The sequence below is a fragment of the Thermobia domestica genome, chromosome 17, assembly GCF_964235325.1.
Source record: "Thermobia domestica chromosome 17, izTheDome1.hap1.1, whole genome shotgun sequence".
Classification (NCBI taxonomy): Eukaryota; Metazoa; Arthropoda; class Insecta; order Zygentoma; family Lepismatidae; genus Thermobia; species Thermobia domestica.
In genome coordinates, this window is record NC_137470.1 from 184,873,340 (window position 1) to 184,889,064 (window position 15,725).

At 34.7% G+C, this 15,725-nt stretch overlaps 1 protein-coding gene across 1 annotated transcript; it reads left to right on the plus strand.

Annotated features, from left to right (window-relative positions):
* The first annotated feature begins 6,199 nt into the window (after positions 1-6,199).
* Positions 6,200-8,948, plus strand: LOC145673869 (uncharacterized). The gene is made up of 2 exons (XM_081743646.1): positions 6,200-6,258; positions 7,580-8,948. The coding sequence occupies exons 1-2, from the start codon at positions 6,212-6,214 to the stop codon at positions 8,763-8,765; spliced, it is 1,233 nt and encodes a 410-aa protein (XP_081599772.1). The 5' UTR covers positions 6,200-6,211; the 3' UTR covers positions 8,766-8,948.
* The last annotated feature ends 6,777 nt before the right edge of the window (positions 8,949-15,725 follow it).

The following is a 15,725-nucleotide window of genomic DNA, read 5'->3' on the forward strand; positions in this document are numbered from 1 at the left end:
GTACCCTGTATAATGTCATAATTTAAAAGAGAATGTTCTGTCACTTTGTTTGTTAGATTAACTGGTTGTTCATTATTGGTTTCTCTGTTTTTAACACGTTGAAAAATTGCATAACAACGATTTGTGAAACTAATTACTTACAGTCAATATATTATACTGTTCTAGTAAATACGATAATTGGAACTAGTACAGTAATAAGTACGTAATATGTATTTCGAAGGACTGTTGAATGCGTCGAAGGTTAGGATATTTGATTCTGAATCGTACTTTTTTCGATTCATATAAGTTTATTATTACTATTATTATTATTATTATTATTATTATTATTATTATTATTATTATTATTATTATTATTATTATTATTATTATTATTATTACATTTTCTTTCCGTTTTAAGTATGGCATTCACAACTAGTGAGCTACGATCAAGGTTTGTTGCCGTTTCTCACTGAGTAATTCTACTGTTTATCTTTCATTTCAGATATTTTGTTGTATTTCTTTTCTATTTTTTCTCGTATTTCTTTTCTCGTTGTTCTCCCCTAAATTTAATGCTTATACTGTACTAGCAGAATAAGCGTTCTTCGCTGGGGAAAAATCACTTTGGACACAAAGAGCTAAAATTGAATTTAAATGATACAGAAAGTGTCAGTGTTCATCTCAGCGACCCCGAAAACTATGAACTCGGCACTAATATCGGTTATTTTCGATCATTCTTAAATGTATGCCCCTCCCAATGTTCTACGTTCAAAGTGAATAGATAGAAACACTCTCACGACCGAATCTCGTCTATGTTGAAAATTTGTTCGCGATCGGTCGCGTGGTTCAAGAGCTATTAAGACACAAACATAATCACTTTAAATGTTATATATTAGACTACTCTTTGGTTAGGGTATGTTAGGTTAGGTAGCGCCAACGAAAACGTACAAGCATACCGAATTTCAACTTTTTATTCCAATTCCAAGTACTGAAAACATGAGATTATATGTCCAAAAATGACCCATTTAAATAATATGGGGAAATTCTTCATCCGCCGTTTAGACCCCCTAAATTTAAAAATGTTCACTTTTGACAATTTTGCTGTGAGTTAGTCCCAAAAATCTACAATTATGCCAAATTTCAACTGTCCACGTCAAGCGGAATTACCTCTTTATTTTAAGTCAGTAAGTTCATGTAGTTTTATATATAGTTAGCATTGCTTATATTTAAATCTTACGTTTCATTTCGCATATTTCTAACATTTACTTTTATATATGTTCTGTCTTATATTGCTTTCGTTTCTTATGTTCACTTTATTACATTTCCATTTCTATATTATCTGTCCCATATTTGCTTTCTTATGCTTTCCTTTTTTTTTAAATATTTTCTCTTATTTTCTTGTATGTCAAGTTTTACTTTCTTATGTGAAATATTCTCGTTAGAATTAACGTCCTATACAATGTTAAGGGATTCTGGAACGTCAAATTTCAGAAGTACGTATTAAGGAAATGTACTCTATAGGATGAACTAAAAGTCGCGTCCTGGTTAGCGGAGGCTTATGTTAGATGTAGAAAGAACACGGAAAGATATTTAAAAAAATATTATATAATAATAGAAAGCCTACGCACACGGTGTTTGTTCACCACAAAGTTCACTTAGTTCGACTTAGGATCGAACCAAGGACACTAGGCACCAGAAGTGGACGCTCTATCACTGAGCCACCATGTCTCCTGTTTTGGCGTTAGATACCATTAACAATATGACGATGTGACAACACTGCACGGCACATTACAAGATAAGTGTCTAACAGAGAAAAGTCACTACTATTTATTGCGGAGTATGGGTAGCGTGTATGACTAGCAATTGGGGATCTATGTTCAAATCTTACTGTGAATTCCATTTTAATTGTTTATTCGTTTATTTCTCTTACGGTGTAAAACATTATTGCAAGCTAAACAATGAAACAAAGTGGGAATAGTTCCAAAAAAAAAAAAAAAAACATAATAAGTACACTGATGTACCACATACATATCTGAACGTGTCAACATCGGAACCAAATCGCTCTCGCGCACTGAATTCGTTGATTTGGAGCTTAGTATTTCGTTCAGCACCGAAACTTTATGATATATGGACTGAGAGCTTAACGTGGAATCCAGTAACCATAGCCGCAAGGGAGCTCATGCGCATTGGAGGTGAGTCTTATCCATCTAGCATAATAGAAATGCACCCTTACGGATCAAAGTAGAATAAAGAGAACTTGAAGAGGTCGATCATTTCAAGTATCTGTGAAGTATTTTGACGAGAGACGCTTACCACATCAAAGAAATCAGGCCAACAATTTCCATAGCCAAAGAAGCATTCAACAAGAAAAGATCACTCTTAACTAGTAGGTTTAATATTGGACTGAGGAAGATGTTAGTCAAGTGCCTTATACGAAGCATTGAACATTATATTAAGGAAGTTAGAGAATAAATATTTAGAGAGCTTTGAAATGTTGTGCTTGAGGAAGATGAGAATATAAAATGAACAAAAGAGTAACAAATGAGAACGTTTTGAAATAAATAGGAGAGAAGAAGACGCTTTTCAGCAACATCCTTCGTAGGAAGGCCAATTGGGTTGGACACATATTGCGAAGAAATTATCTTCTTCATAACGCCATGGAAGACTTCCGCCAAAATTTTATCTGTAAATCCAATAGAAGAAAGTAAGTTAGTAAACCGTAGGGGCAGATCGGATAACAGTATAAAATGTTCTCGCAGAAATAGGAATACAAAGTAGAGACTGGGTCCAGTTGGCTAAATACAGAAAAGAACTATGTCGATGCGTTAGAAAGAAGGAAGTTTCTGTAGAACATATATACGACTAGTAAGGGGCATGTACAAGGGAGCAAAACCGAAGTGAAGGGTAGTGTGAGTATAACAGAAGGCTTACCTGTAGAAGCTGAACTGCATCACAGATCAGTTCTCAGATGGTATTTGCCAATTTTCTAATGAATGTATTGGCGAGGGAGATTAAAAGTATATCACCATGGAGTATTTTGTTTGCGGACGATACCGTTATATTTGAAACATCCAGAAATAAGGCAGAATAAAGTGAAAGAATGGAGGAGGGTGTTTTAAGAAAGAAGAGCATGGGGATAAGTGGAACAAAGACAGAATAGATGATACTGAACAAAGAAGACGAGAGCTTCTTACGGCTATCACCTACCTCGAAATTTTAGTATTTTCTACCTTGCATCGTACCTCGACCAGGATAGTGGATTACATACAGAAACTCATCACAGAATCTAAATTAGAAAAGGATGAGTGGGGTGCAGTGTGACAAGAAAACAAGTTGCAAGGTAAAATGCCGTAACAAGACCGGCAATGATGTACGATAACCTTGAGAATCACAAGAGCCCAGGAAAAGAAGATGAAAGTGTTAGAGATGAGAACGCTAAAATGGGTGTGTGGTCTGACGAGAGAGAAAATAATAAGACATGATTATATAAGAGACACTGTTAAGGTGAAATACTTTAGCAAAAATTTTCCAGAACGAAGACTGAAATGGCTTGAACGTGTAGAACGAGAAAACAACTATTATGTGAGAAAGAGATTTGGAAAGATGGAAATAACAGAACGAAAGAAGAGACCCAATATTAGGTGGAAAGACAAGGTGCAATAAGGTTTGAGGGAGAAAGGGTAGAGAGTAACAGACGACTAGAATAGAGAGCTTAGGAAAACTGCTAAACAACAATGTGAAAGGTTATAGATGAACTCCGATAAAAGCCATGTTTGGAAAGTTGTCCACAACATACAGTAAAACCTTTGAACTTGGTCCTTCACTAAGTTGGCCACCTGCTTATCTTGGCCTGGTTCGTCTTTAACCAGCTTTCTCCCATAATGCATTTATTATTTATTACTATGTAAGTTGGCCATCTGTCTATCTTGAAAGTTGGCCGCATTGAAGCAACGTTTCCCCTATGATGATAATGATAAATTTACCTGCGTATCTTGGCCACGCAAAATACCGTTTTGTTAATTTTCCTAATTCTATTGTATTCCCATATGAGAAGCAGATGTTCTGTATTTGTGACTGGACACAAAGAAGCATGGATTCCCACGATTTGTTCTTGTAGGTCAATGGCCAGAACACTACCCTCATAAGCGGGTGGTGAAGGAAGATGTGTAAGAAAAAGCACGTACACAAATTCAGAAAATAGTTGTATATATTTGTTTATTCTATCTGTTTTGAAACAAAAAAGAAAAACATTAGCTATATCAGCTCCTTTTATCAGTGGAAAACTTTAGTAATTCCGGAAAAATTCTCAAGGTTAAATATTTATTTCTGAACGTAAATGTGTATTGGAATTGAAGTTGAATCTCTCTCGCTGACAGACAATCCATCGCAGTACAATATCTGGATTGTTTTTGTGTTTAACATATTTTGTAGTGCGGTGCAGTAACATGAATGTACATGTAAGACAATATGGAGTCAAAATCAATTGTACTCTCACCAAAAATGCACTACAAGGTCACAAACGCTAATCATTTGTTCACAAATTACTTTCGATTTGTTTTGGTATCAAAAAATTAATAAAATTAAATCAATGTATTCAAGTAGCAGGAAAATAAACAATAAATGTTTAATACAAGGTATTTCAAAACAACACCGACCACGTTTGAGAGGTGATTCCTAACACCAAGATAAGACACAAATTATAGACCAACCTGGTTGTATAAATGCTTCCTTTCGGAATTATAGGCTGTAGAAAATATGAAAAAATCAACTTTAAAGGTGCATAGCTCCAAAATTATGGGACTTAACCATAGTCGGGTCAAGACTTCACTTATGAACTAATGTGTGTGTTATCCAAAAATCCATTTTTCAGAATCCTAAGGTATCACGCAACAATTTTTATAGAATGAGTTCGGCTAGGGGCATATAATCTGAGGTACTCACCATCTACCTCTATAAAAATTGTCACGGGAATACCACATGATTCTGAAAACATGGCTATTTGGATAGGGCACATACTAGTTCGTAAGTGAAGTCATGACCCAACTACGGTAGGTCCCATAGTATTGGAGCTATGGACCTTTAAAGTTCATTTATTCATATTTCCGGCAGCCTATAACTCCGAAATGACGGATTTCTGCACCCTGGTTGGTCTATACTTTTTGTCTTATCTTGGTGCCACGAATCACCTCTCAAACGTTTTCGGTGTTGTTTGAAACACCCTGCAAATATAAAACATAGGCAAAAATCGGAAACATGGAAATATTGAATAAAGAAATGTCAGAACATTAAATTTAAATAATTTGGGAAATCTGCTAATTTGGTTTCTGGATTTAATAATTTTATATTTGAAAATATCTACCAATTGATGTTCCAGAAAATATTACAGTCCTAAGAATTGTGTAGGGATATTGAATTTTCAGCTAACTAAAACATTAGCAACATAGTCTCTCTCTCGATATATACATACCTATCTACAGCTTAACATGGGATCCGAACCACATGATCTCCCGCCATAAATCGAATCCGTGTCTCCCCCACTAAAGGGCGAGCGAGCGCTAATCGCTTAGCCACGAGGGATCTCCTGGTTAGGAATTTTTGGAACAAGGTTGTATATTGAGAGCTCCAAACATATTTTCTTTAGAGCCTAATCATACATTTAATATACTGCCTGAGATAATACAATTTGTCTTTATTTGATTTTATTGGTTGTTGAAGTCAGAGATGGTAGCGTATTCCTTAGATATGAAATGTCTTGGAAGCAAGATGGTGTTGTGCAAAACAGCCTAAAACAGTAAGAGTTGATCTCGCATGATTGTACGTGTGATACTGCACCAGGGTCAAGCGCCTGTCGTTATTTGGAGTCCGCATGATTAGAACCGCCCGTTCTTCATAACTTACGTGTTGCATGAGGACGCAAAAACCTAAAACTCAAAATATTGGTTATTGATGTATTTTTATGATATAAGTTTTTCAATTAAAATTAACTTAAATTTGCATATTCACTAAAGAACTTTTGTGCTTTACCTATTCAAGGAAAAAATTGACTCATATCGATATTTCTAAGTTGCTTAACACTCAAAAAGCAGTTTTTTTTCTTTCAAAAGAAAATGTCTATCTTGTTGAAGCTGTAGGAACAACTTAATATATCAATAGAAATTGCAATCAAATATGTGCTTTTTAATGTCATTTGATTTACGTGCTTATTTATTTATTTCAGATGATTAGTGGTCTTGTGATGATAGCTACAATCGGAATCACATCAGCAGGTGACGTAGTAAAAAAGTAAGTAATTAGCTCCATTAATTACAATATTAAACTCCGTAAATATAATTTCAAATGCAAGCAAAATATTGAAATTATGAAGCGGCTAGTTCGCACATACGTCCTTCTGTCGAAAGTAATCACCACTGGCATAATGTTAGGGAACACCGGGCCCCTCGACATCCCTTGTTCGAAATAAAATATACATATTGCGTTATGTATATAAATGTTATGTTATGTTATTATTTCCAGCAGAATTTGCTGTTCCAGATGCCGATTCCCCTCGCCTGGGGAAGCGGAAACACTCTATGATATGAGCATTGCTCAGATGCGTGTTCCTTTTTTTTCTTTTCTTCTCTCTAACGAAGTTCTTCAGGCGTCCAAGAGCTGCTGCAAAATGCTAGGATTAGAATGCGCATACACAAATCTTGTTTTTCTACCCTTTCTTATCCATAAGAGCCATTATAAAACAAAATATAAATTGTATTAGGTAGAAACTGTTTAAAAATAGTTGTATATTGTTGGAATATATCTCATAGCCAGTTGCACTCCCAAATTGTAAAGTGTTACACAACTGTTATTAATACAGGGTTTGTTCCAAAAGTTCTCGGAATGATGTTTCGTAGTTGGCACTGCTGGCTGACGGGGCGAAGCATTTTCGTCTCTCTCGTCAGAACTTTTGAACTCGTCAGAACATTTTCGTGCAGACTTTCTTCATTTGAATATTCTCCGTTAAAATGAGATCAACGATTGTTTTGGGTACTCCACCCTCCTCTGCAGTCAGCCGCACACTTAATCGTCGGTCATTGTCAAAAACTTGACCCACATTTTGCACCGAATCGTCCGTTTGTGATGTCGACGGGCGTCCCGAGCGTTCGTCATCGTTGACGGACTCCCGACCTTCCCGAAGCTGCTTGTGCCAAATGAAACTATGACTTTTTTCATCGACCGTCACCGTAGGCTTTCCGAAGCACTTGGAGCGTCTCCGCTTTGATCCAGTTTCACACACAATTGGATTGCATAAAGCTGTTCTAAAAACTGCTCCATTTTTCGCTCTACGAGGGTGCACTAGATACCTCTGCGCGGAGCGTAACTCTGCCTCAACAACTGCCGATCTCGTTTCCAACCTTAGACTCGCTGCCAACTTCTCCGTCTGAAGCTCCGCCCCGTCAGCCAGCGTTCCTAACTACAAAACATCATTCCGGGAACTTCTGGGACAAAACCTGTATATATTTAGTGCTTTGATCAGTTTACTAATAGTGTCGAATACTTACGAAGCTATGATGAACAATGTATATCTATATGTTTTGAAGTTTATACAAATTATTTTATTTTGTTGCAGGCATGTAGTCATAGTAATTCACGATCCCGGTACTTTAGTGCGTAATGATCACCATCATCGCCATAGACAGCATTCTGCCCACAGCCATAGCCATCATAAAGGAAGTAAAATCCATGGAAAGAATAGGTACAAGATATCTGATGAAGAAGATTATAGTAGCGAGGAAATAAACTTAATACCAGATTACCTGGAAACTAGACACGTTCATCATCATCGAGTGAAGGGTTTACCTTATCATCGTCATAAGGGAAGCAAAGGTCATAAGTCCAATATAGATAGTGAAACTCGAGTGAGAGATTATGTTTTTAACAGGGAAAAGGGTAAGGTAAAAGTTCATCCTATGAATAATACTGGTCCAATTCTATTTCCTAAAGCTCCAAAAACTACACAAGTCCCACTCACAACAAAGAAACCCACACCACCACAAAAATTTAGAAACCAAGATAAAGTTACTCCTGCGAATGTGCATGTTTCCACGGACAACAGATCCAAAGATTCACAACAAGAACATTACAGTACACCCAAACCTCATCAGCCACCTCACAGAGGCCTTGAAAATCCAACAGTAAAACCCATGTCCTTTACGGATGGAAAGCATTATCAATCACCTTTTTTTAGATTCACTTCTGAATTTGATGAGCAAACTACAAGTTATCCACAAAAGCACGGTGAGATTTTCCATTTTTCACCTTCAAACACAGATGAGCGTCATGCTGCAGAATCTATTGTTGGCCATTTTCGTGATCAAAGCGACAGTAACCATGGACATAAGTTTCACCATAACACAGGCCATCGCCATTTCCAACCCGAGAGTCACCGTCAGGTGCCAAGTAATTTTAGAATCCTCTCTTCAAGTGGCCATAGCTATAGTAATTATGACAGTGATGAAAAGGGTTCAACAGCGCACCCACCTAGCGATCAAATTCCTGAAGAACCGAAATCAGGTCCTAAGGATATGTTTGAGTGGTTAAACAATCGTGGAATCATTTCCACAGCAAATACTAATCATGATGTTGGAACAACAGACAGCGACACGGCTAATACCCAAGCTTCTCTTGTTCGCCCCCACGAAATTTGGGGTTCGAACTTCAATTCTGTAGATATGAGTGAAGGAAAGTCAAAAGAATTTCTTGGAAATCTTAACAACAAAATTCTAGAGTACAGAAATTTCATATTAAACTTGTAATCATATTACACCTGACTTTTGTCTCCATCTTAACTTTATATTTATTTCTATTTTATCGTTTTAACAAAGCAAAATGATGCAGATCTGTATTGTTTCAATTTCAACAAGATTCCAGTTTCATGAATTATCGGTGTGAATTCTGAACAAAATGCTACTCCGCCTTCATGCACTTTTTGTCGATTTTTTTTTGGATAGACTGGAAAATATAGTACATTTTTCAGTATAAAAAAAAGTTGCAATTGCCCAAAGTAACTTATACAAAAATTCATAAATTGATTACAAGGGTATGAACACAGATACATATAGGGGATGAGAATTCTGGCTGGCAACTACACAATGTTATTAGCACATTAGTAGAGAAATAGCGAGACACATTTAAGCTTTCATAGAAAAAAGAAACTTTAACTTTTACCCCCCATGCTTTGTTCATAAAAAGTAACAATGCAATTCATTGTATATTTATATTGTGTTTATGACATTTGTGTAGATCAACTTACAGAATTGTTTAAATATTAACATTTAAACAGCCTATAATGGTGCATGGCCGTTTAACTTTTATTATAAGGTCACAATTACATGTGCTTGTAAACAAAAACGTTTTACCATCCTATGAAACGTCCAGTCGTCAAAATTTTTAACATATTTCTTTTAAAGAAAACCATTTAAACAGCGAACATTTTTCTTAGTCAATCATAAACTTGTGTATGTTAGGAAACTTTTGAAAACATTAAAAAAATATGAGTTTACAAAATAATTTTTGCTTAAATTGATTTCAGAATCAGAACGGAATAGTATATTTTCATTTGAATGTATGTTTTCAGTGTAGAAACATATTTCGTTATAGACATTATTGTTAATTTCTAAATTATTTTCTAGTATAAAAATGATCATTCTAAGAATGTTTTAATGATCTAGTTCTAGACAGGGATACACTATTTTCGGATGGAAGGTTATCGCAGTCGATTTTCATAACAACATTTCTTATGAGATTATTTGTTACGTTTCTGACTTCCTTTTAAGTAGAAAGAGCAAATCCAGATTTATACATGACATTTATGTAAAGTGATTTGGAAGAAAGGGAGATCAAAGTTCGTATATATAATCTCATCGTTATAGTCTACCGCGTTTGTGAATAAAATCCAATGGAAACGACTCGAGTAACGAACACTCACCTATAAGAATCTTTCAATAGTGTTAGTCCATAATTACATTAGCTGCAATAAATAATCCAATTATTTGTACTGTTTGTTCAGTTGTGCTTAACTTGCTCTCCAAATATAATTATATTTCCCTCTGTTTTTGTATTCTAAGTATGAGATACTAAGTGAAGATACAACTATAATATATGGTTACTCATATGCAATTAATAAAGTAACAAATATTTAAATTGTGCTTATGTAGAATATAATTTCGCTACAATATGGTATACTGTATTTCTGACATTAGGACCTTCTTCAAAGTTTTCGTTCATATTCTAATATAAAGTATACTAAGAATCAATCTTCCGCATACGGATTAACCATGACAATGTTTCCAATGTTTCAAAACGAGTTACTAAATTGAATACTATTTTAAAATTTGGATAATTCTATCATCCATGGGGACCATAGTTGAATTTAAAACTCTTTTCACGCTTCGACAAAAATGTACACAATAGTAGGGATCATTATTTTCCTCATGTTCTCAGTGTACAGGAAGACTTGATTAGAACAAGGATTCCATCCAGCAACTCATTACCCATCCTGGATATTTATCTAAAACAATTAATATTGACAGTGTACTATTTTGAAGGCACACTTAAATGCAAATATTTTCTATATTATGGATATTGAGTAACTTAATCTTTACTTATATAGCAGTTGTTAAGTTTTTCGTTTAAATTTGTACATTTTTGTTATTCTATAATTTCCATAAATGATTTATGTATATAACATGTTTAATCTTTCTTGAATATATATGTTGCATATTTGTTATTCTTTCACTTAGTGCCATTTCAAAAGCGAACCATTATTTATATGGGGTAAAGATTTTCTTGTCACTTACAGTCACCAGCAACCATTGGTATGCAATAGAGTCAGTAGTTTTGAAAAGCTCATGAGTCAGAAAAGTAAAATTATGAGGACATCGACAAAAACATTTTTTTTTTCAAATATTCTGAGAGTTGTGAAATGATCGACATTTGTTTCATAAAGTGGAGTTTTCTGTCACTGTACGAAATGAACAATTATGAACAAAACAAATAAATAAAAAGTTAGACTAAAGCAAAATCGTCATTTTCTGACTCATGACCCTTTTTAAAACTACCTATTCAATTGTTTCTCTCACAAACTTACAAACAAACTTACGAACTGATATGCAGTTTCTGTACTGTATTATCCTATATCCTTGAAAAAAGAATTAAGCTTAGTCTATACGTTTGGGAGCTATTTTCGAATGATCAAATTTTGTTCAAATTTGCTGGTGATTATATGGAACAAGTACCAATTTACCTAAACAGTTTTTTAAAGTTATTTTTTCTTAAAATTTGTATCACTTGTATGTAGGATAATTTCGTTAGTGTAACATGTATGTCAGAGAAAAAAGTGTAATTGTAATCCTTTATTGTATGTAACATTTTCCGAAAACTAAACAGAACTGTATACTAAATACAATATAGTATATTACTTTGTGTATCATTCATTTTACTAAATCAATGTAACTTCAATTTCAAGTAACATAACTTGAAATTTTTGAGACACAAGCTTTGGAGTACATCCTTCTATGTATCTTCAACTAGCATTGTCTGTCCAACTAAATTTATGCTAAACAAAAAAAATAATAAACATTATTAATAGATACATGTTTTTGTTTTGTTGATTGAAACAAAAATGTTGTGGAAAGAAAAATCGAATGAAATTGTTGTTGAACTGACAAAACTTTTATTTGTAATAAGTAGTTAAAAGTTAATCCCATTGCAAAAAAAATTCTTAAATTTCTGCTTTTTTTTCAAAGCTATTAGAGAAATCAAGAAATGTTAAAATTTATCAGCGTGATATTCTAGAGGGCAAGAAATTATTCAGTAAACTATCCAGAGATGATCTTTGATAATGACTAGCTCGTCGCCCAATCGTAAGATATAATAATTAATTTCAACACTAGTTCTTCATTAATGGCATGGATATTGATAAGATAAACTACTTTCTAAGTAATAATCATTTATGCGGTGAAATTTTACTGTCTTTATTTTAAAATATTTTGAAACATATTTAAGCAATGAGCGCAAAATGAATGGACAAAATCAAAACTAATTAACCTAATCATCTAGTATCTATCAAGAAAGGTAACATTTCATCTCCTCTTCAAAACAAAATATTTTCATTCTACATGTGAAGCAGATGGAGAGTATAATTGATAGTCCAAATTACACGATTCGTTTGGGGTAACAATTTATGAAATCCACCCAGCAATTTAAATGAAATCTTCGGAATATTTCGTTTTGTACGCAAGCATCACCGCACAATATTAGCAGGATTGTGAACAAGGTAAAAGATCTGACGGTAAACACCTTTGCGTTTGTAAGTATCTAACTTGAAAAAAAAATATGTAAATGAAATTGTTGAAAAGGAAAATTACAGTATGTGAATATTAGCACATCACTCAAGATACTTAAACAAATATGCTTATGGTACTGGCTACTGATACAATCTCCTGAGATCCTCTAAAACACATTTTGATTTTAATCTAACCAAAAGAGTAATATAAACATCCGATATCCGAGTAATCCAAATATAGTTTTACAAAATAAGTAGGCCAAAGGAAATGTCCATTTGGACATAGAAATTACGCATGTGAAACTTGAACTCTTGATATCTTAAAGTTTCCGCTGTTAATGTCTCTTAATAATTAGCAACAATATAGTAGTACAATTTTTATCTCAATTCCGATTGCAAGTACAGATAGTTTCTGTTAACTCTCAACTCTTCAATTAAGATCCTTGATTGAAACTTGCAAAACCTAATGAACTATGTAAAACATTTTTAAAAGTAAGTGAATGAAAACTAGCTGTGTTCTTCTCGTTTGGCGGGTAAACTAATATATATATACTTTGCACTAAGTTTTATGATTGAGTGAAGTGGAATGGAAGCACATCTCTTGTACGTAAACAGCGGTGTTGTTGATATAGATCGCATATCAAAATATCAATTTGACAATTTTCGGATTTACGTTTTGTAAAGGTATCATTAAAAGTATGTTTCCAAGAAACGTGAACTTGGTTCCCCGACTTGGAGCATGAACAATTTGATTAGCGCCGTTGGTTAGTACATTGTGCTTGTCTGTACACGAAACCCCATCGTTTGTGCTTTATTAGTTCCGGAGATATAACCAAAAACTTGTAGAAGCGTCAAGTTCATTCTGGCACCCGACCTCAGACACAAGCGATCAAAATAGTGTTGTTCGTTGGTGCATCGTTTGTGCACTAAACCCCATAATTTTTGCTGCAATAGTCCTGAGATATAAGCCAAAAACACAAAAGCAGAGCTGGAAACTGAAAACAAGTTACTGTTATTTCTTTTTAATAAAATGATTATATTTCTCCTTGTTGAGCACAAACGATGAAGTTAATGCCATATATTAGTGCATCGTTCGTGATCGTTTGTGCACGAATCTTCATCTGATCAATGAAATAATAATATCGACTAGTGCAGTTAACTGCAACATGAGGTTGAGAACATTTAAGTAGTGTTAGATTTATATTGCGTGAACTTGAGAGGATATGTGTTGTGATCTTTAAGCCAATAGTAAAAATCACAGTTCATTCTGAATTGAACTCATCAAAAATCAAGGGATACTATACTGATGGCAGTGTTGAGACTGTAGAAAAGGAGGGATGCATATCATTAATGGAAAATGCTTTCAAATTGTATACAGCTACAGTTAGGAAACATACATAAGAGAGAGAGCTGTGGGTAAACCAAAAACAAACTGGTATCACAATATAAAAATGGATTTTTGGAAATTTACTGGATTGATTTAGTACCAGTAGGATGACGAATGCGGCGATGAACCTCAGTGATTGATTTTTTGGTCCTTACGTCAAGCTTGCGAAGGATTAGATCTAATGTGTATATGGACATTAAAGTATACCACCACTTACGTTGTCAGCTGCAAAACAAATTATGCAAGATCATCTCACATGGAATAGTCCTTTATCCTCCACAATCGTTCATCTCCAAGAAGGTGGGTTACAAGAAGTAACCACAGATTCATGTTCCTCAACTCGACAAGCAACCAAGAAATCATTCACAAAGGGCAAGGTGGGCATCTATCACCATGCAAAGTCGCATCAAAACTTATGATAACTTAAGAGATATCGCCTCACATAGAGAGGTACCGTAAAAGAATTCAGTACAACGAAGTTTCTTTACGAGAAAAAGCTCTTGTGTGCAACAAATATATTCGATCTTTGAGACGTTCGAAATAGTGCAGCTCCGGCATCTTACGGTGACATAAAAGGAGCATCACACAACGGAAAGTTAATATCTGCAGTACAAACAACTAGTCTTATAAGATGGATTGTTCTAATAAAAGTTACATCAACATAAACACTACGCCTTATACACGTAGCATAACCGAAAAAAAAAATATTGTTTTCGTCGGTCTGAATCCCTATTGTGTACCAATATCTGCACTGTCCATGTAGACTTTACAGCTTTTGCCGATAGTCAACTGGCACAAACGGAATATTGTCCTCTGGAAGTGCTTTAGAGCTAAAAGAAACTCAAACCAGAGCTCAAATTAGAGATTTTCTTCCGACTCATTTAATCAACCAATCAACTCACGAACTCGATGTTAACACCCGTTAAAAGAACAAATCATAAAGAGTGTCTTTGTGCAGGAATGAGGCGAAACGCTGGCTGACGAAATGACAAATGGAGTCTTTGGATACTTGTACTAGAACTTTGGATTTCTCACTTTTCTTCACTCTTCTATCGATTGTGCATTGTTTGATTGGGCAATGCTACTATCAATAAAAGATGTTCGCTTGTCATGCAAAAACAACACTAACAGCGTTTCCTAAAGAAACAAATCTAGTGGACATCTATCTCATCAAACACAGATATAACTCAATATACCAAGACGAGACGAGACGAATGTCCCAAAGAAGCACACTAATAAGGTAAACAACAATAACCATAATAGCTCAACGAAGAATACTGATGACAACAAACTAAACAAAGACACATGGAACACTCGTAACACACAACCACTATAAGAGGGAAAAAAAGAGAATAACCAGCAGATGCACCTCCTCAGCGTAAAACATACTCCATTTCCAACAAATAGATAATATTTCGCAGAATTTATAGAAGAATGCTATGGACACATATTGGTCATGTACAGTAATACCTATCCAGCAGAAAACAATAACTACATAAGTTGCCTATACAACAAAGAGGAAGATTTTATTAATTTCTTCACGCCATCACATTTTTGTGAGCAAACCAATATGTACACTGGACCACATAAATTCTTGAGATACAAAATCCGTGAGTTAGACAACCGAACTAATGCCCGCTAAAAGATTAATTGAAGGGTAAGGCGAAATACCGAGGAATGTCCATGTGTGTGCTTTAACTGGTGCTTTGGCCTATCAGCTGATGACTTTTGGTATTATTTGGTATATGCCATGCATGCGTAGATGTTGAAATGTCAATGTAAAAAGGGCAAAAGATTTGACTAACCATATTCATTTGTACGCGGTTTTCAATATTAAAACACCCTTTTCTCGAAAATTCACTTTTGTGATATTCCTTCTTTTTCGCCTTGCCCTTCAATTATGTCTTCTTGAGTAGCTAGAACAGTCTCATGAAGTTGCCCACACCTGTTAGAAGAACAAATCATAAAGAGTGTCTTTGTGCAGGAGTGAGGGAAACGCTGGCTAAAGAAATGACAAAATAAGTCTTTGGATACTTGTACTCA